Genomic DNA, 21355 nt, shown 5'->3' with positions numbered 1-21355 from the left:
TCACACATCGTTGTTAGCACTTCAGGGAATGTCACATTAACGTAATTATCATATCGAGATAATTGGATTAGCTGCTGCACCCATTTCCTAGGTAGCTTTTAAAGTTTCTATTGAATGTGTGTCGCGTTCGGCATCGCTTGCGGAGAGCTTTCATATAAAATTAGCTTCCTTAGAAAGCCTCTCGGAAATCAAACGGAACGCTCGCTAAGAACATGATTAGTTATTTCCCTCGTAACTTTATTTATGCCAGGATATGAAATTTAAGGGTAGGGGAACAAGATCTGAATTTGTTTTTATCAAATGAGTTGATAATGTAAATTGGCCACCAAAGAGAGTTTCTAAAGTTGACGTTTTGAGGGTCAGCCCTTCATCAGAGCGAAGGCTAAATAACATTATCAACACATTTGTTAAAAACCAAATTATCTTGTAATACCCCTCACCGACGCAGCACCACAGTTTCTTTAAAAAACTTACCCCTCTATTCAAGAAGAACAACCCATACGATGCTTGGAGGATACAAAGAAACGAAGAGGGGAATTTTCCTTCCAGGGGTTGTTTGGATGTTGATATTAATGATAGGGATTAATTTTTAGTTCTGTTTTCCACGATTAAGTAGAGGTCTGAAAGAAATATGATGGAAATGAAATACTGCCGAAATACGTAGTGTTTTTATTTGGTGTGATGTTCTGAATTCGCGAACTTCTTTTTCATTCTGGGAGAGTGGGCGTACTCAAACGGATTAGGGCGAAGTCTTAGACGGGGAACTTGCAATGAAGCGAAACCACATGTTAACCTGATATAATAGTTTTTCAAGGCTCTCTTCGAAGACTTGAGCGATCCTCAATTACTTACGTTAAACACTAGAAAAAGTAATCTGCCATAGAGTTTTTACTTAGTCATTAAAGGCAAGCTATAAACCTTTCCTGGTCTTGCATAACATCCGCAGAAAATTACATTCGTGCATGTGTAAGGAAAGTCTTAATTTTGTTGTCAGAGTAGAAGAAGCAATGTTTCAAACAAGCACGCGCATTCGAACGCAACGTTTACATCATAGTTGCCCTCGCGTCACTTACAATGTTGCGTAAACAATGCTGAATAGCATCCGCCTTCGTCTTCAACCTTAAGCTTCAAGCGTCCACTTACAAATTTTCCAGATGTTTTGAATTTCGTGTTCATTGTTAAAGCTGTTTACCATTTACCCAACGAAAAGAGCAAGTGGTAAGAGCCCCACAAGAACTTACAGGATAACATAAAAAGTGAACGCTGTACACTGCTATCTTGAAAATTCCTGGATGTACAATGACAGTTATATCTAAATCTAAGATTCTTCCATGGGCCGACGTTTTCCCGCAGATCGAAGAAATCGTCTCAAACCAAACTGACACGCCCTTCTGTGTAAGCATCCCTTATGGACTCCAACTACAGAAGCATCTCTGGAATCCTGAGCGCTTGCGAGTTGTAAGACACGTTAAAAGCGGTACTGGACACAGCTTTATATCTCATCACGGTGTCGGAAAGAATAACGAAATAAACATCTGGAACTTTTCGAAGGAAAAACAGCCCGGAAATTTAGCAGCTGGCATCCAATCAGTCTCCACAGATCTTATGTTTCTGCATATTTTGTTTTCCCAGAGAAGATGGGTTTATGTCACATATTGCAATGATATGTCCATGAGAGTTTTTAGCGCTAAATTTCATCTTGTGTCTACCACATCGGTAAAAAAAACAGTTCTCAGCTTAGCGTACAATGAAATAAGAGATGAAATCATCACTGGAATCGCCGGCGGAATAATGACATGGAAGTTCTCTGTTGGTCCACAAGATCCCTTAATTCCCGGCCAGTTAATAAGCTGTTCTTTCGAGCCGTTTGACTGGGTTATGTCACTGACAATTGATAATAGGTCCCAGCAGATATTGGCAATATCTGATGTGAGGATATCCATGATATATCTCCACAGTAACCAAGAGAGATGCTTTTTTCAAAAGAAATGTGACTTTTCCTTCACCACCTGTGCGTTTTACAACCCTGCCAGTTACTTCATCACAGGTAAGACAAAGGCATGACGGAAAACCGCCTTCATTAACACATTAGCTCGTTACAAATGCATGCTAATCAGCTGCTTTTCGAAAGACCACCTTCGAATCTGGTTACCAAAGAGGTCGATTAGACTCCTGACATTTCTTTCTTTAATTGATCTTAATATCCTGGTTGGTGTCGTCAGAGATCACTGAACACTTTGCTTTGGTATCACTCAATTCGAGTTTCTATTACGGTTCAGTTTGTTTCTAAAAGTTATTTCACTCTATTGTGCAGAAAGATTTAAATGTCGGAGTGCTCTTAATACATCGAGCAAAGATTGATTTTCTACACATCTCGGTGAACTTTTTCTTATGTAGCGTAACGACTTGTATTGTCTCTCCACAAGGGAAGATGAGGTAGCTTGTGATCTTTCACTCTCTATCATAAACGATATTTTTATTTAGGTGACAAAAATGGATCAATTAGAGCCTGGAGCACGAGTGTTAACAGTTTTCCTATGGTAACTCAATTTCTAGGTGAGTTAAAATCACAAACGACGTCCATTTGTTGTAATGTAATAACAGCAGATCCCCTGTTACTCTTTTAATCACAATTCTATAATGACCCACTCTTCCCGTTATCTTGATTTTCGAGGAGACGCTATTAGCGCTAGTATTAGATTAAAAAATGATCCATGTTACCATGTAGGACACACGTCTGAGATCACAAAGCTCCTGGTTCATCCAGAAGAACCACTCCTAGTGTCCAGTTCCTTGGACAAAACCATCAGGATATGGAACTTCGATACGTGCGCACAGACTTTCAAATTGAAAACAGGTGAAGAGGTGATCAGTATGAGCCTACTCAGTGACGACCTATTGTACTATCACTCGGACCATCACATCAAAATATGGAGTCTTAACTTATTTCACAGTCTTTTTACTGCTCTGAGTTCGAAGATTAGAATATGCATCAGAGTGAAATCCCCAGGGTACCCCTGTCGGGTATTGGTTCTTGCTGAGGACGGTGGGGTGCGGCTGGTGTCTCCAGTTCGTGGATACGTGCTGACAACTCTCCTGCCCATCACAAACATGACGACTGATGTAATGGACGTGGCTCATGATCCCAGACAAGAGAAGATTTACCTGGCGCTAGGAACCAGAGAAGTTTTGGTGTTCGCGAGTGACACAAACCCGTGTTGGTAAGGCACCCACCAATGAGATTGTTAGTATTGAGAAACCACATCATTAAGCGCCGCAGCAAAACGTCTTAATGCTTAAAAGAAAACTTCTACACAAAAAGTAAAAAAAAGTTGGTCATGAAAATCACCTGAAATGCCTGATTAACCGAAAAAAAACAAAAAGGAAAACTGATTGATTGACTTATTGATACCCTTTAAAAAACGCAAGGGACATTACGAAGGACACAAGGGTGAGTTCTTCGTTTCCAACCGAAAATTGCAATGTTTAAAATATATACAATTCAGAAAAAAATGGAAGACATAATAACAGAAAACATAGTATGCGTCTGCCGGGAATCGAACCCGGGTCAACTACTTGGAAGGCAGCTATGCTCACCACTATACCACCGACGCTCTCATCTCAGTACTATATGAAATTAAAGAGTGGCTCGTTATGCGAACCGACCGAATTTACCAAAACATGTTTAGCAGATTGAGCACAAATGAAGAGAGATTTGAAGGCTGTGCCTGACCTATCGATATCCGGAATATAACCAAAGATTCAGAAGCGTCGACTCTTTTTTTATTCAGCATATGCAGTTAAATTATTTTAAATTGCAAAAAAACGGAATAAATTTGATTCTAAACAAATACAAGATGTTTTAAAGCATCAGCGAAGCCTTATTTAAGTTTTATCGACGAATCGTGCCAGGGAAAAGGGCAGATAAAAAAAAAATAAGAGGAAAGCTTATATGTTGATCATCGATCCCAGGTCCCACCGAGATTTGAACTCGGATCGCTGGATTCAGAGTCCAGAGTGCTAACCATTACACCATGGGACCTACCTGTCTTCTGCTAATCATAATCATAATGAAAATAGATTGAATACTTGACGCTTTGTGATCGGTTGTTGCCACTTTCAAAGCCCTTTCAGAGCCCACCTCATGTCAATTAATTTTTTTCTCCTTACTTTGTCGAACATGGTGCTCAGGGTTGAAAATGCTTGAGCAATTTTCCGGATTAAGAAAGTGAGAAAAGTCCGGCAAAGATGAGAGAATTGTAGGAAAAGAGTTCTTAGCAACCCACGTTGATACAGGAACAAAGTTTTCCATTCAACTCATTTTCATTACTTTTCATAGCATAAAACATAAGATTCACATTTACATGAGTTATAAAATGATTTCGAGTTTCATTTTGTATGAAAAAGCACGATTATATTTTTTAGACTAACAGGAAAGAAAAACTCATTAATTCCTTTTGTTCCAAAGAACACGAGAAACCGTGTAACTACATCTTAAGAATAGACATGAAAAAGGGTAGAATGACAGTCAAACAGATGAAATTTTAACAGCGCGCTCTGTTACTTGACGGTCCAACAGAAGATTTATAGTATGAAGGTAGCTGACGAGGGCCGTTTCTCTCCCCAGTGCACATCAGTTGTGGGTGCCAGATAGCCCTGATGAAGGGGTTTGCAGCCTAGCTCTGGTTAATGCTGAGTTTGCCCTTCATGAAAATGAACTACCTTTGCAGTCAGGGCTACTCTTTGCAGGACATTACGATGGACAGATATCACTCATAAGCGGCAAAGGTAAAACAGTACTCAAAACATGAAGAAGTGTGAATTGGAATAATTTGATCGTCGCTCAAACTATTTGACCTGTTCATTACCTTTATGTTGATTAATTCCTTAGGAAAGGAATATTGCGAATGTAATAATCGTTTTCAATCAGTTCGCAGATTAAGTGTGTGTTAATAACAGATTTGAATCATCTTTTGTTGTCAGCAAGTAACCTTGCCATCTAATATATTTTTGTAAAGCTTGCCTCTTTACCCTCATATCGAGAATAATAATGAATAGTTATTCGTCGGTGTAATTGTGTGATGCTTCTCTTTCGTGTCTGTTAGATATTTACATGAGAGAGAACATCCAAGCCCACCAAGGCCAGGTTACTTTCTTGAGAGTTTCTGCCTCTTGCTCGGAGTCAAGCGACAGTCTTGCGTCCTGTGATCACCTGATTTCATGCGGTACAGACTGCACGGTTAGAATATGGCGGCTTATCCACTCGGAAAGAAATCAAGTATCTATTCTTCAAGTTGCACTCGTGAAATTGCTGCGGGCCCCAAGAGATCTGGCCATGGCAGGCAACACCTTATGCATGGCAATGGCTGACAACAACGTTATTATGTGCAGGTTTATTTTCCTATGTTTTTTGGGACTGGTGTGGAGGGAAATTATACATTGAAACTCTGAAATTACTTTAAAACACAAGGTGTAAAGTGATACTTAGAACAAAACGAATATTGTATTTTTTGTCAAAAGCCTCTTTCCTTTAAGAATGTGGACAGATATTGCAAAGACGGTGACTCAAGCTCAAAACAAAACTTCCCATTTATTTAAAATTGCAAAACAGCAAACAAATTTGATTCTAAACAAATGCAAGATGTTTTAAAGCATCAGCGAAGCCTTATTTAAGTTTTATCGACGAATCGTGCCAGGGAAAAGGGCAGATAAAAAAAAAAATAAGAGGAAAGCTTACATGCTGATCATCGATCCCAGGTCCCACCGAGATTTGAACTCGGATCGCTGGATTCAAAGTCCAGAGTGCTAACCATTACACCATGGAACCTACCTGTCTTCTGCTAATCATACAAATTGTTTTTTTAAAATAGATTGAATACATCACGCTTTGTGATCGGTTGTTGCCACTTTCAATTTCCCACCTCAGATTAAACAAAGAATTTGGTGAGAAAGTTTACTTTAACGAGAGATGATAACAACTTGTGGATGGCTTTTTTTCTGGTTATCTCTCCAGAGTGCAGGCAGACAGAAAAAGTAACACCAACAGTTTTGACACTGTCAAAAATTCCCATGAATTCCTAATGCATTCCAAAGATGAAGGACACTCTGCAGTCATCAATGGGGTTAGACATAATGATGAATTTAACGATACGAATTGATAAGAATTTGGGCTCATTTCGCAGTAGAAATGCCAATACTAAAACGGAGGCAGCGTTTCCAAGGCAAAGATACTGCGCTCTTTAGTTCAATTCGCCTTTCACCCTGTCTTCTGAGTCAGTAGCTTCAGTTTAGCGCGACATGATCAATAATTCCGAGTCGAACCTGGTGTTTAGTATTCTTGTGAGCATTACTGGCTCTTATTATCCAACTGCACAAAGTTCAGTACAGTACAAATAAAGTGCTAACAGAAAAAAAAATATCCTGCGATATTGTACGGTTATTTGGAAAGTTGGTTATTTTGTACTGCAAAAAAAGCCTGTTTAACCAGTCGGCCGCGCGCGCTACGCTTCTCTATCCGCTTTGTTTTTCCCGCCCTATTAGAAATGAGCAAAAAGACTCAGCAGAGAAAAAAAGCAGTTGGATAAAATGTAAACAACGAGTAAAAAAATACTCAGCGATACTACACACCAAAACGTCTAATAAGACTTTTTATTTGATGGCTGCCAAGGTTCTTTGTTCAGTTTTACAATGCTGTAGACACAAGGAGTAGCTTAGGATGACCCAAAATCCCATCCAAAGGGTAGTTGTGGCAGTAACTAGTTTATTACTTTCCAACTGCATAAAGTAGAGAACAAATATCTTGCGATATTGTACTGTTGGTTACTTTGTACTGTCAAAAAACCGGTTTAGCTGGTCGGCTGTGCGCGCTACAGATCTCCATCTGCTTTTCTTTTCCTGCCTTTGCAAAAATCAGCATAAAAAATAAAGTAGTCGGATGATAAATAACTTATTAGACATTTTGGTGTGTAGTATCGCTTACTACATACCAAAACGTCTGGTAAGATATATTTCTTTCACTTGAACTTAGAACTCACCCTCTCACTCAAATAAGTCCCTTTCTCGGAGTGGTGTTTGCTCTAACTATGTTAAATTGACCCACAGAATCAAACACATGCATAAATAATGAGGTTGTTGAAGCTAAATGGCTTTCGTCGACTCTTAAAACTAAACCACGTTACTGACATATGTACATGTCTTTTTTTCCAAAAGCTATCATGTTGTTCGACGCTGGGTTTATTTGCAACATCAAGCGAGGATCAAAGCGTCAAGATTTGGAACACCGACAATCAACTAGTACGAGAAATGTGTTTTGACGAATCTCTATGCGGGGTTTGCTTTGCAAACTCACGAGGTGACATACTAGTGGGTTTTCAGTCTCATATCAGCCTGGTTACCATCTTGAACTATTTGCCCCTCTCATATTTAAAAATCTTGTCCAGAAAGAGCATCGAAAATGACCCTTTTGAGGATCACGTGCAGTTCAATGATCTGTTGAAATCTTGGTACGATCCCCAACGTGTTCCACGAATGCCTCTCAAAGCCGACAAACGACGGCCACTAGAACTTACAGAAATAAAGAAACCGAAGAAACGGAAAAAGGTGCAAGTTGGTTGAATTCTTTACTATAAGGCTCTCTATTACTTTAGGAGGATTTTCTCCTATTCGATCCATAATCATTTTTTACGGTGTAAATGACTCCGACAACATGTCAGATTTTACTGAAATTTCTAATGAAACTAAAACACCAAAATGGAATGATGGAGAAATTCATAACTTTTTTAAGATGGTTTCCCGTACTTCTGCGGGGATTCGCCGATCCATCCACGATTCTTATTTTTGCGGAGAAATCACCGATCTTCTGTGATTTCCTCCAACAAATATAACAATCCCCAGCAAAACAGATACTAACAGCAGACCAAGTCAGTGGAACAAAAGTAATAATATATGGCTTTGAGTTCTTTTTGACGTTGTCTTTAACGCAGTAATGTTTTTACATAATGCGACCAATGGTAAGGAGGAAATGTTTTTGAACTTATTGTAGAAAGAGCCCGAGATTGAAAAAGCAAAACAAGAGGATGGGGAGGGACAGGATCTGTTTCAGAAGAGGAGGCAGTCTAGAAAGCTGTCCACTCAGGTAAGGGAATTCTACGAGAAGCAGAAAATGATTCAAGGTAAGTGTTCACTATGCTTTGCATTTTTGACAAAACTCCACATAGAGTTTTGGTAAACGAGTATTCTGATAAAGCGTTTTTTAATCATTATACCTTTTGATCTCTTGTGATTACCTCAAGCAAAATTCTATATATATCTTCTTTGTTTAACAACAGGCAGTCTTAACTCAAAATGATACAGATGAAACCTGTTACAAATCTGTTTCGAATAAAGCTGATTCGTAGCTAACGTTATCTCTAAGAAGTCGGCCGAGGATGGTATTTGATTTACTCTCATAGAGCATTTGCTCTGTTTAACTACCTGAAGACATTAATATTAATCTAAGATAATCATCCTACATAATACTGATCTGCTGATCAAACCGGTCCAACTGAGTACATTCTTCCTTCAGTTGTGGCTGCTAGTACCTCAAATACATGTTACAGTTTGTTCTGATCTCGAAAATAAAAAACGCCTAAATGATCAAATTATCCGCTTCTATCTGCTCCATCCTTAACCGATATCAGTTGTTCTCAGTTTCAATTATTTCTGTTCCTCTGTTCGTTGTAGATATTTCCAAACCAATATTATGAAGATGTTACCTCACATTTGGGCTGAACTTACACGTCGAAGAAAAAAAGGCCTTAAAGTATGTCTCAAATGTTTCTGTTCTTTTTTTAAGATTCACGCGATGATGGCTCTAAGGCGGCTTTCCAAAAATTCTTCAAAAAAATCACTGGCGAAAATGGTGAACGGCATTCTGGTAAGTGTAAAGCTTAATCCTAAATAAGTACGTTTTTTCTAAGTGTGAATGTAGCTTCATGAAAGTGTCCTCTGTGGTGCTAAAGTCACGGTTCTCTTTTTACGGACACGGCATCAACGTAGGCGGTGTGATGTATGCCTAAGCTTGGGTTAGAACTGACAAGGAAGTACTTTTGCAAGTTAAATGTGTCAGAAAAAGCTTAAAAACCCATCTGGAAAATCTTAATTTTCAAATACTGCTTCCTGTAAATGCCGATGCATTCATTGGTCCAAAAGTCTCGCGGCCCCGTACCAGTTAATCAGATTGAAAACTAAAACCAGTCGCGACTTGGCCGGTCAGATGATCTGTCATGATTTCCAGCTCTTGAAGGTGATCGCTTGTACTCAGTTTGTAGTTTTCACAGGCTTTTTGTGATCAGGTTTCTCTTTGTTATGATTAGCCTTCGTGGTAATCTTTGGCGTAAAAGGTGACTGTAAAACTGTTTTTAAAGCAGTTTCCGACAGCACAGTCAAGAGTTCCGCGATAAAGTTCTAAGTCAAACTTTTTATCACGTTTTGATGTTACCGTAATGATCCTCAACAATGACGAAGAGGGAAAGAAGGTCGAATTCCTTAGCCGCAATACAGAAACTTTTCAAAATGTCACAATGCTTAATTATCGAGAAGTCTGAGACGCGACTCGGCTTGAACTCCATTGAAAGGCTTTGAAATGCAAATCTGTGAAGATCGTCTGCGGATACAAAGAGAGATTCCGGAAATTTCACGCGGAACGATTTATTTTACATCTATCTTCTCTAAAAGGATAGACAGAAACAATGTGGTGGATTCAATGAATGCAGCTCTTTTTCATTACAGGAAAAGCAAGATGAATCAGCCAAAATGGAGGATAGTCAAAATTGGCAAACTCCATTGCCATTACCTGATGAGAAAGAGACCCCTAAAAAATATTGGCCGTGTGCTCCTGACGGCTATATCCCAAACTCCGTTATTCGCAAATTCATCAAACTGAAGCCTTTTCCTGATCATGAAAGGCTGATTTCGAGACACAAACGCCATGTAACAAGTAATGCGAAGGTGAAAGAGGAGGAAGATGAGGAAACAGATGAGGACCTTAGAATCACCGGTGAGACAGTATCAATGCTTACTTTATCTGTGGCATATTCTACGCGTACCTTTAGCAGGTGTTAATGTGATATGATGTATTATTTAGGCACTCTAAAGGTAACCATGAAGTTCAAAAGAATAACCATATTGCAATGAAGCGAAGAGGGAGAAAATACTATATAACTGACGAGTCACGCCTTCAAGAAGTCATAAGAGTCGCTTTAGAATAGTTTGAAGACGAATTATCTAATATTTGATACTCTCTAGGGACTCGACTTTTAAAAAATAACATCGTAACCAAGGGTAATTTTTCTATGAATATTCCTCCTGAAGACTTTTGGACCCTCTGGAAAGCATTACAAACATCTCTTGTCAAACATAAAGCGCTCGAAGAAGGATTTAAGAGGGACGAAGATGAGCGAGGCAAGGCAAAAAGACGGAGAGTATCTAAAAGAAATGAATCTAAGTTAGGACGTCGTTTGCCTTCAAGGCCTCAAGCCGGAACATCAACCAGGTATTTTTAGTTCTCCGACATCACCTGGCAATTCTATCACCGGTCTATCACACACTATCATTTAGCAAGAGAATACAAATATCTTGCTTTTAGTACTTAACTATTATATTCATCCTTTAAATTGTTGCTTGACGATGAACTTTCCCAGATCTCGTTCGTCAATAAGTTGCTTTTAAGTTTGTTAGATTGTAAGTTCCTGGGTTGAAAGTTAAAAGCTGAAACTGAAAAAAGTTTCCGACAACTTCAATAACATGTGTAAAAATAGGCTACGGTAAGATATAAGTATAGGTAATAACATGATTTCGAGTGCAATTTAGTGTTAATAAGCACAATTAAATTTTTCAAAGACGACAAAATTGCGGGCGAGTGCAATTTGTAGTCTTCGAAATATTTGCAAGTGCATAAGTACACCAAATTGTACTCGAAATCATGTTGTTGCTTATTGATAGTGTACACTTAGGAAACATCACAGAAAGTCAAGACAGACGAAATTTCGACAGTACGAGCGCGCTATTTTTAATTCGCACCTGTGTTACAATATATGAAAAATGTACTCGTTTTTAGCCAATCAGACGCGAGTAATTTTTTCATGTTTTTTTTTTTTCGAAAAATTTAATAGCTATACGACACTCAGGTCTTGTTCCATTGAACTCAACCGTTTTAGGTTGATTTCAATTTCTCATGTTTTATTGAGACTAAACCGTGATCGGTTGGTCATCTTTGTCATGCATATGCCATCAAGTTGAAAAGGCTGAAAAAGCATGAATATAAATCGTGATAATCGTATTTGGTAGTAAATGAAAGATAACGATCACATAGGGACAATAATGGAAATATTAGCGCCCTGCATTTCCAAAGAACACGCTAATAGCAACTGGCTCTCGACACCTCAATGTTTTTACCCTGAGTATGTCCCTCTACAGTAGTTGCATTTCGGAAGGAAACTCGTCTAAAGCGATCAGTTTTGTGGCTTGTTCTTTCTAATTACAGATATAATTTATCCACGTTAATGCAATAACTTTTCCGCTTCGGTTCTCAGTTCTCTTGAATAGAAAAGTGCTTTTTTTCAGAATGATTATCGTAAGTTGGCAGAGTAGAGATTTTGTAGTTTTCCATTTTTTCCAAGCTTGAAGGCTGTTCCACGTTTCCTCAAATACGAACAGAAGGTGTCTTTTGTTCCATCTGTAGACTCAACACTGTCTTCTCTTTAACGCTTCGGAGGTAGGAACAGCATATCATGATAAAAAACAGATAGCGTGGATACGTCTAGTCATAACTAATCCAAGGATATAGCACGATATTTTTTCATGTTTTATGAAATGCGAAATCAACCCTAAAGAGCCTTTCAAAGCTTCACAAATTATGTCGTTCAGTTCATATCCTTAACTCTCGTTTTACGCTACTAGTAAAGAGCCGCTGGCAAACGTTGAAGAGGACCACGGAGAGGAGGAAATGGAAGAGGAAGAACTAGATGAAGAAGAACAAGAACAAGAACAAAAAGAAGGAGAAGAAATGGAAAAGGTCGAGGAAGAAGAGGAAGTGGCAGAACAGGAAGAATCCAACAAGTCGAGTCCAGAGAGCACTTCAGAAAGCAGTACTATGTGCTCACCTATGGAGATTCAAGAATCACCAGAACTTTTTTTTGAGGAGAGTGACGAAGAGGAAACTGACATAGATGTATTCCGTTCTCCTTTCAGCGATACTGATAGCGTGGATAGCGTCATGAGGGTAAGGAGTCAACTAAAAAAAAAGTATTTTTTTTAGTACAAAAATTCTTTCCTTATGTTTTGATGTTGTCATATCATTTTGTTGTTCAAGTTAACTGTCGTTTAAACTAGTGATGAAAATTAGTAATTGGCGTCGTCTTAGCGCCATAGTCAAGAAGACTATGCAAATTGTGATTTAAGTTTTTCTGTTCACTCGGTATTCTCCACTCATCTAAACCCATTCCCCTACCTGTCCTTGCCCCTTGCTGATGATCTCCCCACCCTTTCACCTTCCAAACCCTTGTAGTCGACGACATAACTTATAATAAACATTATTATTTAAATTCCCTCCTCCAGCTTGAGATCAAACCCAATACGAATTTACTTTCCCGCATCAAAGGCAAGGATTGGTATCCAACGTTGCAGAAAAAGACACTTCCCACTGTAGATACAGTTTTAGACGACATGGTGAGCGCTTTGAAAACAGAGAATTGTGGAGAGTACATTAAGGACATCTGTGAGAGTTTTAAGAATATTGAGAGGTAAGGGTGACAAGATCATGAAGATCTCTGTGGCAGCGACAAGATTTGAAAAGATCGCGTCGATAATCGTTACAATTTTACAGCCATCATTTGCCAAGTGACGCTATTCATCACATTTTCTGCCTACAGAGAGTTTGGAATCCGTGGTGAAAAGATGAACGAAATACAGAAACAGTTCATTAGGATGACTTCTAGTGAGAACCCATCAACCCGTTGGGCAGCAGTGTGGGCTCTGGGTCGATTAAACGTTCACCGCAATGATGCGTATCTTTCCTTAGTGCGCAGGCTCGTAGATGATGACAAGGACACCCGAAAACAGGCAACAAAAGTTCTTAAAGATCTTACAGGTATTTCAAGGTAGAACGAAAGCAGCGATCGCCATTAAAATGAAACATAACATTTGTATGCTAGTGTCTACTGTAGGCTTTATTTTAACCCAGCATGTTCGAGTTATTTTCTCTATAGTTTTGGTGCTTCGAAAACCTTTGTTGTTTGGCAGATAATTGAAGATGTCGGGAAGCAACGTTTCGCGCGTGGAGGCCGTTCTGTAGTAGAGGTGTTTTTTTTTTTTTAGGATTTAAACTTCGGGAACAAAGAGTTCTGACCCATGCTGGTTGCCACTTGTCTTTGCAGTTCATGATGTCTATTTAAATAGTTTAAAGAGAGACACAGAGAGAGCAAGATTCTATCTCGTCAAATTTTCCGGCCAAGGCTCGAACCCAAACCTTTCGGTGCTGAATCTAGCGCTATTTTATACCCACTGAGGCCACAGAGGCAAAAGAGGTTCAACAGCAATGAGATTATTCTATAACGGGCAGTTCACGGAAGGCATCTTCCTTCTCATCCTCTGCAGGTGTGGACACAAAGGAAGGCCTTTGTCGCCTATTAATAAACACGGGGGTAGTTAATACCTACCTAACGTGCAACGACAACGCCGTGTTGCTTGAACTGGCAGAAAGACTGAGAAGGAAATACGGGCAAAAGGCAAACGTAACAGTTGTAGAGGAAGACGATGAAGAAGTCTCTCCCCCCAGTGATCTCAGGAACACAGATCTCAGGAACACATTAAAGAGAAAACCTTTTAAGGCCAACTTCAAGCAACCAATAACCATGGTAAGTAGCTTTTGGCTCATTTGTTGGCGTTGATAAGTTGTGGTCTGTCTGTTTCAGCTGATTATAAATTAGAAATTGATAAAGGTAGAGAAACAACCGTAAATAATTTGAAAAGCTAAAGTCTTGAGTGAAAGTCTTTAGTCTAAGTAAAGCCTGTCTTTTTCTATCTGTCAATCTGTGCACCTGTAAAGTAATTTTTTGGAAGGAATTTGAACTATAAATTATCCATACACGTAAAACAACCTATAAGTGTTGGTCAATATAGTGTGTATTATTTTATCATTGTTGCATCGATACTAAATCATCTATTCTTTTCTTAAATAAAAACTGTTTTAATTGCTTCACACTCCTCACAGAAAAAGCGACCAAGAGAAGTTCCTGTCGAGTTTCGCAAGCACTTCATATTCGAAAGACCACCGTCTTTGGCGGATACAGACAAATTCAAGGCTATTTTAACGGAATCGCATTTGGGATGTAAGTTGTTACAGAACATGGAGCCATCTAGGCGTGGCACCATCCACAGCCAAACACTAATAAGAGCGAAAGATGTAAAGGACTCATTGGAGGTCGGGGTAGGTATCATGTGCCTAATATATGGCTCGAGGCGTCAGTGATCGTTTAGTCCAGTTTCCAGATAAACATCCCGATCGCTTGAATAGGAAACAAGACGATTGCTTCACTTTTGTGATGCAGTCTTGCTGTTTATTAAAGATACCTCTTTAAACTTGTCGGTCCATTGAGGATTTAAGATCAAAAGAAAACGAAATGCACGTTATCATAGCGAGACGAAATGGAATTAACTCTCATCTCCAACCATGCCTATTCAATATGTGTTGCGATTGAAACGCTAAAGATTATGCAAATGAGAAAAAAGGAGAATGTTCATATGTACATATACTCCATAAGACGTGTGAAAGAACGGGCAAACGATAAAGGTCGTCGTGGTTGTCAAGGAAAACGACTATGGATCGCATTTTTTCTCTGCCTGGGAACTGCCATTTTTTCACACACCCTCTTCTTTACTCGTTCTCGTTTTGCTGGTACAGACAATAAGGTTACCTTCTCTTAGGTTTGTCCTTGACCGGTGCAATCGGTCATCATTCTTTCCTTATGATCTCGTAAAAAACGAAAGGCAATAACAGGGCAAGAATATTTTGTCAACTTTACTAATCATTAGTAGCTGAACGACTGGGTTCCTCCCTGAGATTATTTTTATGTGTTTCCAATATTTTCTTTAAGGATTGAAAAAATAAAGCCCTAAGTTGATTTATATTACTTTAAGAACGTAATTAATTGCGCGCTGGTTTCATATAGATTCATTCATTCTTCCTGTGCTATAAGTTATATAAAATATCGGTCTGGTTCTTTTCTTTATTTTTTTCGCCAGGGAGCCAGTGTTTCATCACCAGAACTAGATCAAGAATTGCGTAGGAATGGTGACAAAATTCAGAGAGGTATTGTTGAATTAAGTGTATTGAGTTATTTTCGGTCTAATGATGAGTTTATCACACCAAGCATTCTGGGTCTATTACTTTGCTATTACTTATCCACCGGATAAGTAATAGCAAAACGCATAGCGTTATCCACCGGATAGAGTTCTATCCAGTAGATAGAGTTATCCAACCTTCGATCAACCGGGGCCTGATAAGTTGACGGAGAGACTGTCTTCCGCTAGGCGTTACTTTCAACCATACAAAACAAAGGTAGACAAATACTCTCCTCAAACGTAACATCGTTTACGAGCTTCAGAAGGCTGTTTTCGCTTTTTGCTTCTTAAGCCAATTGGGTTTTTAGAGGTCTGATGTGAATTGGTGGAGTCTATTATCATCTAAACTACGGTGTTATATTAAAGAAATAAAAAACGCGCCGAGTGCATTGTTGAGTTATATAAGCACGCGGAAATTTTTAAGAACACAAGAAGCACGAGCCCAAGGAGAGTACTACTCGCACTTAATTCTCGAGAGTTCTTAAAAATTCCTAAATGCTTATATCACTCAACAATGCTCGAGGAACAAGTTTTTTTATTTCTTTTATAAAAAGTATCGTGAATTGCGCGCGCTCGTACCGATGACGTAGCTTCGTGTATTATATCTCAACAGTGCACGTAACGCGCGTATTTCTAGAAATATAATCAACTCGTTCTGACCAATCACGGCGCGCATTTCTCTGTAAATTTTATAAAAGGATTCCCAGCCCTGAGAAAAGCCATAACAACAAAAGTGGAAAAATTCGATATTTCACGTGTGTTTGATATCGCCAATCAGCTGCTGAACGTCACTCGCCTTTCGCGCCACTCAGTCAGGTTGATGAATGAACGGCAAAGCCCTCATGATTCTCCGTACAAGGTAGTTTTTCGGAACTTCCTCGGATTATGGCGGCTAAAACACTTTAAAAATCCGTATCGCTCACAGACAGTGACGTTCAAATTTTCTTAGAAGGGGAAGAAAACCAATATACGAAAAGAAAAACCGAAAGTTACGTATTCAGTTGCTTCGGTGTTGGTATGTCTCGCGGCTGAGAATGAAAATTGACAACTGGAAGATTTACCCTTGGCCGATTTCGGCCGTTTACCTGAAAGACTTCTTCTGTCGGTAAGGACAAAGTCAATAAATGAGAATTTTGTAAATTTAAAATTACGCCTATTGTTGTTTTTATAATCAAGATTCAACGCATTTTTCCATCTTCCTAAGAGTTAGCGCCAACGCTCTGTACGATTGTTATTCAGGGATTGTCGATTAATTTATTTTCATTCATTGAAGTCGGCTTTTTTTGTCTGTGAAGGGCTATTGTGTTTATATGATAAATACAATAATTAGGCCGTATTTTTGAGTCAGTCTTTTTCGGGGCGGGGAGAGGGAGGGGATTCCGCTCATTTGCATTTTAACAATTCATATTCGTATTCCAGCTACTACAAGCCGGAGATTCAGCCACAGAGAAACGTTATATCGGATCACTTCAATGATTAAGACTGGAAATAAATTTTTCATATCAAAGCTTACGTATTTCTAAAGCCGAAATGAGTCAGTATTATTTATACGTTTTTCTTTAGTTCCGGAGTACAGGCTAACCCCTATCACAGTGTCAATCGCTTCAAGGTCGTCAGTGTCATCTTCAGCTGTTTGGACGCCCACTGATTTAGGTATGAACAACTGGAACGCCTTTTTTACGTGTCCTTGTACGAATTTAGAATTATCAATGTATTTTCGAAGTTTAAGTAGACAGAATGAACACTGCATTTCTTTCGTTGTCTTTTAAAATACAGGTAAACCATGCAAGTCCACAACCCCTGAAGAGGAAAATGTAAAAGCCTCGAAGAAATCGCAAGAAAAAATTCGAAGCTCAGGCAATGTTTATCAGATCCAGCTTCCTTAAAGTGATATACTTGAAATTTCAGTGAAATATTGGCGAACTGAATGAATTTTAATCTGCGGTTGGAAGTAATACCAAACTCTGATACTCTAGAGAGCAAACAATTTTACTTTCCAAGATGAATGAGAGAGAAAACCGCTCTAATTTCTCGGGATAGCTGTTTCTTTGAGCAGATACGAAAAAAAGTGCTGCCCCTTGTAAACAGTGGGTGGATTTTACATACCAATTGAATAAAAATGATAATAAATAGATAGGTGAATGGACCTAAAAGTAATAAAATTGCATAGGTGAAATTTTTCCGGATTCTTCTTATTTTATATGATGCCTTTTGTCAGCTATTAATATATAGGAAAACCTTGCTTCTCTATAAACCCAACATAAGCTCTAATTTTATGAGTCGAAATGACACTTCTGTCATGAAATATCACGAAAAGGAAAAACGGCCTTTTTTGGTTTATTCAGTTACATATTTACTCAACTTTCAAACGTTGAATTTGGTTTTTTTGATCTACCCATCAGTGACACCAGAAAGTAATATGCAAGTAAATCACAAGGCACAGAGCACAACACCATCTCAGTCACTGAGTCACAAAACACAGAGCGTACATACAACACCTTCTCGGGCAATGAGTCAGCACACTACTTCACCGGAACCAAGAATGGAACCTAAGGATGGAAGCTCTTACAAAAGACAAACCTCTATTTATCGGGAAGGCCATGAACAACACTTCACTCTAGGAGAGATCCTTAGTATCATGGGTCAGACTGCAGGAATAAATCAGCCTAGTGCTAAATTGCTTTTACTCAAGACGAAGAGGACAAAACCGACCATAGAAAAACAGATTTCAGTGGACGACGATGAAATCCAACCAAATTACAATATTGGTGACTTACTGGAGACCTGTTGTAATTTGCCTCCATTGGGGAATAGTCTGACCACTTTAGCACGAAAGGCGTCAAAAACTAAACAAGAAATGGTGATGAGCATGCGACGACTCTTTCAGTTCGAACTATTGAGCTCTAAGCAGAAAGGAGACTATGTCTTCATCGATGGCCTGGGAAGACTGCCCGCTAAATACCATGACAGTCTACAAGAAACTAGGCGAAAGATATTTGAACTAGTGAAAAAGTGCTCAGAAAATGATGAGTTGTTTTCCTCAAGTAGAGTTGAGATAGCGCAGCCATTTACCAGTCTGCTTGAGAATTTACTGCAGTTTTGCGCCATCCTGGGGCCCGAGAAAGAAGTGCATGAAACAACTCACACATCTAGAAGAGAAACATCTAATCTACGGGTGGATAAGACAATCTCACGGATCCAACAGATAAGCTTCGCTAGAAAGGTGAGTTTCCATAGCTCCATTACGACACTGAAATTTACAGCCAGTAGTTGCATGCCAAATTGCAGTTATTGAGCCAAAGAGAAGAAAAAAAACTCGTTCGTTACATCTAATGTAGAGGTTTTGTTTGGTTGCTCTTCTTTTTTTGTCGCTGAAGAGGAGTCAACCTGAGGATATTGTAAAAGCACGGCCATTCAGTTTAAACTACCACCCCACCAGTCGAGCACATTTGGAATTTATTAAATTTCTTTCATATGATTGTGGCTGAAAAATCTTCCGCAAACCATTGTAATACTAAGGGACAGAAATAACAACCACGAGAAAATCAAACCTTCTGTGTTACAGGAGTGTAATGTAATATTGTGAAGAACATATTTCGACTGAGTATCCTGAAATCAAAACCAAACACTGAAGCGTAGTGACCAATGAAAGGTGCAATCAGTTTTAGATTTAATTTTGAATGGTCGAGTCAGACTGCTTTCAGAAAATAAACTTATTTTGAGAAAGGAAAGTAACACGTTGAATTATCATTCATTAGAAAACAGATGTGCAGGCTCAACCGATATTTGAACAGACATCACTTCATCATTGTTTGGGTCCAGACACTTGTGGACAGCGACTACTCAACTCCACACTGATAAAGTCCAAAACATTGAGTGATTCACATCTTCGGACCTCAAGGGAAACACAAGAGTTTTTAGTGATGTCCCTACCTCACAGGTTATCTGTTCATACTGGTAAGTTGTCCTTTTGTGGTGTCATTTATCTAAATTTTCGCCACTGAGGTGGTTGGTTTTGGTTACATTCTTAAATCTACAATTCCGAGACGAGTTTTAACTCCATGTTCGGTCGAAGGCAAGACCATAAAATTCACTAGCTAAATCTCATTAACTATTCGGATGATATCATTTGAAAACACTGAGATAAAACTTCATGAAAAACGCCAAACTGTTTTCAGATATACCCTTCTGGTAAGTTTGTGCCTTATAAGGGTAGGTTCCCTTGGATGTTTACTTTACAAACTTCCTCCCAGGCCTACTTAGGTCAGCTAGGCATTGAAGCCAAATGATCGGTGTACTGGAAAAAGGTGCAAGAATTTCGTATTAATCTTCCCTGTGCCCAGCACGTTAAACTGGGATATCCCACTAAATTGATTCCGAAACTTGAGCAAAAAATGATCTTCAAAATTCTGCGTCATCCATTTTCAGGAATGAAAAAGGAGGGAAAGAGTCACTTTGGAATAATGGAATTGACATGGCGAGCTGGAACGCCAATACCATCATCGGAAAGTGAGGAATGCCAAAAAGAAAGAGCTAGTGGTCTTTCTGAACTATCCGGTAAACCGATAGAACTTAAGGAACACCACTGGCTGAAAGAGCCAAAGCAGAGATCAAAATTCAAAATTCCAAAATCGAAAAGTGTTCCTCCACTTTCGCATCGCAAGGTGAAGCCGTTTGCCGAAAAGCAAATTACTTTATTTCAAGCCCTGAACAGTTTGAACAGTAAGGACTCCCTAGCAGGACTCGTCGAATGCATTAACAACAAAAATATCATCAAAAAACAATTCCTGGGTGAAAATGGGAACTTGTGTGGAAGTTTTACTGGCGTTCCGCAGCCTCCTCACACAGCCACTCCTTTGTCTGTCCTTGCCTCGCCCGCTTTGAGAATGAAAAATAATGTCTCTATGTCGTCAGTGAAATCGGGCGAAAGCTCTGGAAGGCGTTCGACATTTCACGATCAGGCACATGATCTAACGCGTGAAAGCCTCGTGCGCAATCTTGATGAATTTCATCATCCTCCAGTTTGGGGATTTGGAGGACGTCCTCGAAGGCTCTAACTTCTATTTACATGTAACGAGAGATCAAAGAGCATCTTATTCAATACTATGGTTTCAATAAAGTTTGATAAAAAAGTGAAACACTGGTCACTGACTGAATTATGTGCAGAGAGAGATAAAGGACTTTAGAAGCTCCATCCTTGTTTTGAACTTAAAAATAGCAAGGAGTAAATTGCAAACCGTGTTAGTTAGAAAAGAACCCCATGATTCACAAATTCCACCTGCAATTATGCTATCCTCGTTTTTCTTCTCAACTATGGTTTTAGGTTTGACTCGTAACCTCACTGAACTTTCATGTGAGAGAGTTTCTTGTACCCTGGGCGAGGGAATTATGTGAAAAAAAATCAAAATTTCAGAGCATTAACCAGGCTATTTCAATACGGTATTCAAATCAATGTTTGTGCCAGTCTGAACTTGTGACTACATTTATTCACATGAAGACTTTGGAAAACGCAGCCTCTTGCTGACACCCCATGTAACTGTCCTTTGATATATTTTTATATCAGCTGCTTTTTAAACCAAGATAGTCCTTTGTACGCTTTACGTGCCTGTCAATCTTTGTCAAGGACAATAATTCCAGCCCTTTGCAACAATCTTTGTAACCATAACTACGAAAACCGCATCCAATTTTATGGCTTAAACTTTTTGCTGGTAGCAAACATTACATAAATAGCCCATGAAGGTTTCATTAGTAGCAGAGGCAGGGTTAATCTCTTTGCTTAATTGCTTCTTTGTTGAAACCTTAAAACCTCCTCGTGCATAAAATTGAAACCTCAAAATGCAAACTACGTTTATCACATAGATGGCTTATAGATCTCATAATCGACCGTCCGCAAAAATTGAAAGCGAGGTCGTTAGTTGGAAAATGTTACGCCACGAGAAAGGAACCAGGAACTAATTGAACAAAAAAAGGGAACTTG

At 39.0% G+C, this 21355-nt stretch overlaps 1 protein-coding gene and 3 non-coding genes across 4 annotated transcripts; 1 reads left to right on the top strand and 3 right to left on the bottom strand.

The window, feature by feature from the left end:
* Positions 1–1139: 1139 nt before the first annotated feature.
* Positions 1140–20462, top strand: LOC113673489 (uncharacterized). The gene is made up of 22 exons (XM_089198636.1): positions 1140–2047; positions 2485–2556; positions 2729–3221; positions 4628–4788; positions 5106–5391; positions 6014–6122; positions 7210–7599; positions 8042–8134; positions 8834–8914; positions 9769–10036; positions 10351–10531; positions 11938–12259; positions 12595–12779; positions 12909–13126; positions 13633–13892; positions 14249–14464; positions 15280–15346; positions 16942–17031; positions 17155–17235; positions 17781–18601; positions 19137–19335; positions 19807–20462. Exons 1-22 carry the CDS (start codon positions 1300–1302, stop codon positions 20433–20435), a joined length of 5970 nt encoding a protein of 1989 aa, XP_089054762.1. The 5' UTR covers positions 1140–1299; the 3' UTR covers positions 20436–20462.
* On the bottom strand, positions 3543–3614 carry Trnag-ucc (transfer RNA glycine (anticodon UCC)). Its single transcript has one exon. It is a non-coding gene; the product is annotated as a tRNA-Gly (tRNA).
* Positions 3971–4042, bottom strand: Trnaq-cug (transfer RNA glutamine (anticodon CUG)). The gene has a single exon. It is a non-coding gene; the product is annotated as a tRNA-Gln (tRNA).
* Trnaq-uug (transfer RNA glutamine (anticodon UUG)) lies at positions 5756–5827 on the bottom strand. The gene has a single exon. It is a non-coding gene; the product is annotated as a tRNA-Gln (tRNA).
* Positions 20463–21355: the final 893 nt, after the last annotated feature.

This window comes from Pocillopora damicornis, chromosome 2 (genome assembly GCF_964200805.1).
Source record: "Pocillopora damicornis chromosome 2, jaPocDami1.2, whole genome shotgun sequence".
Classification (NCBI taxonomy): Eukaryota; Metazoa; Cnidaria; class Anthozoa; order Scleractinia; family Pocilloporidae; genus Pocillopora; species Pocillopora damicornis.
The sequence above is the reverse complement of the archived record's forward strand: the minus strand, read 5'-3'. Positions and strand labels throughout refer to the sequence as shown.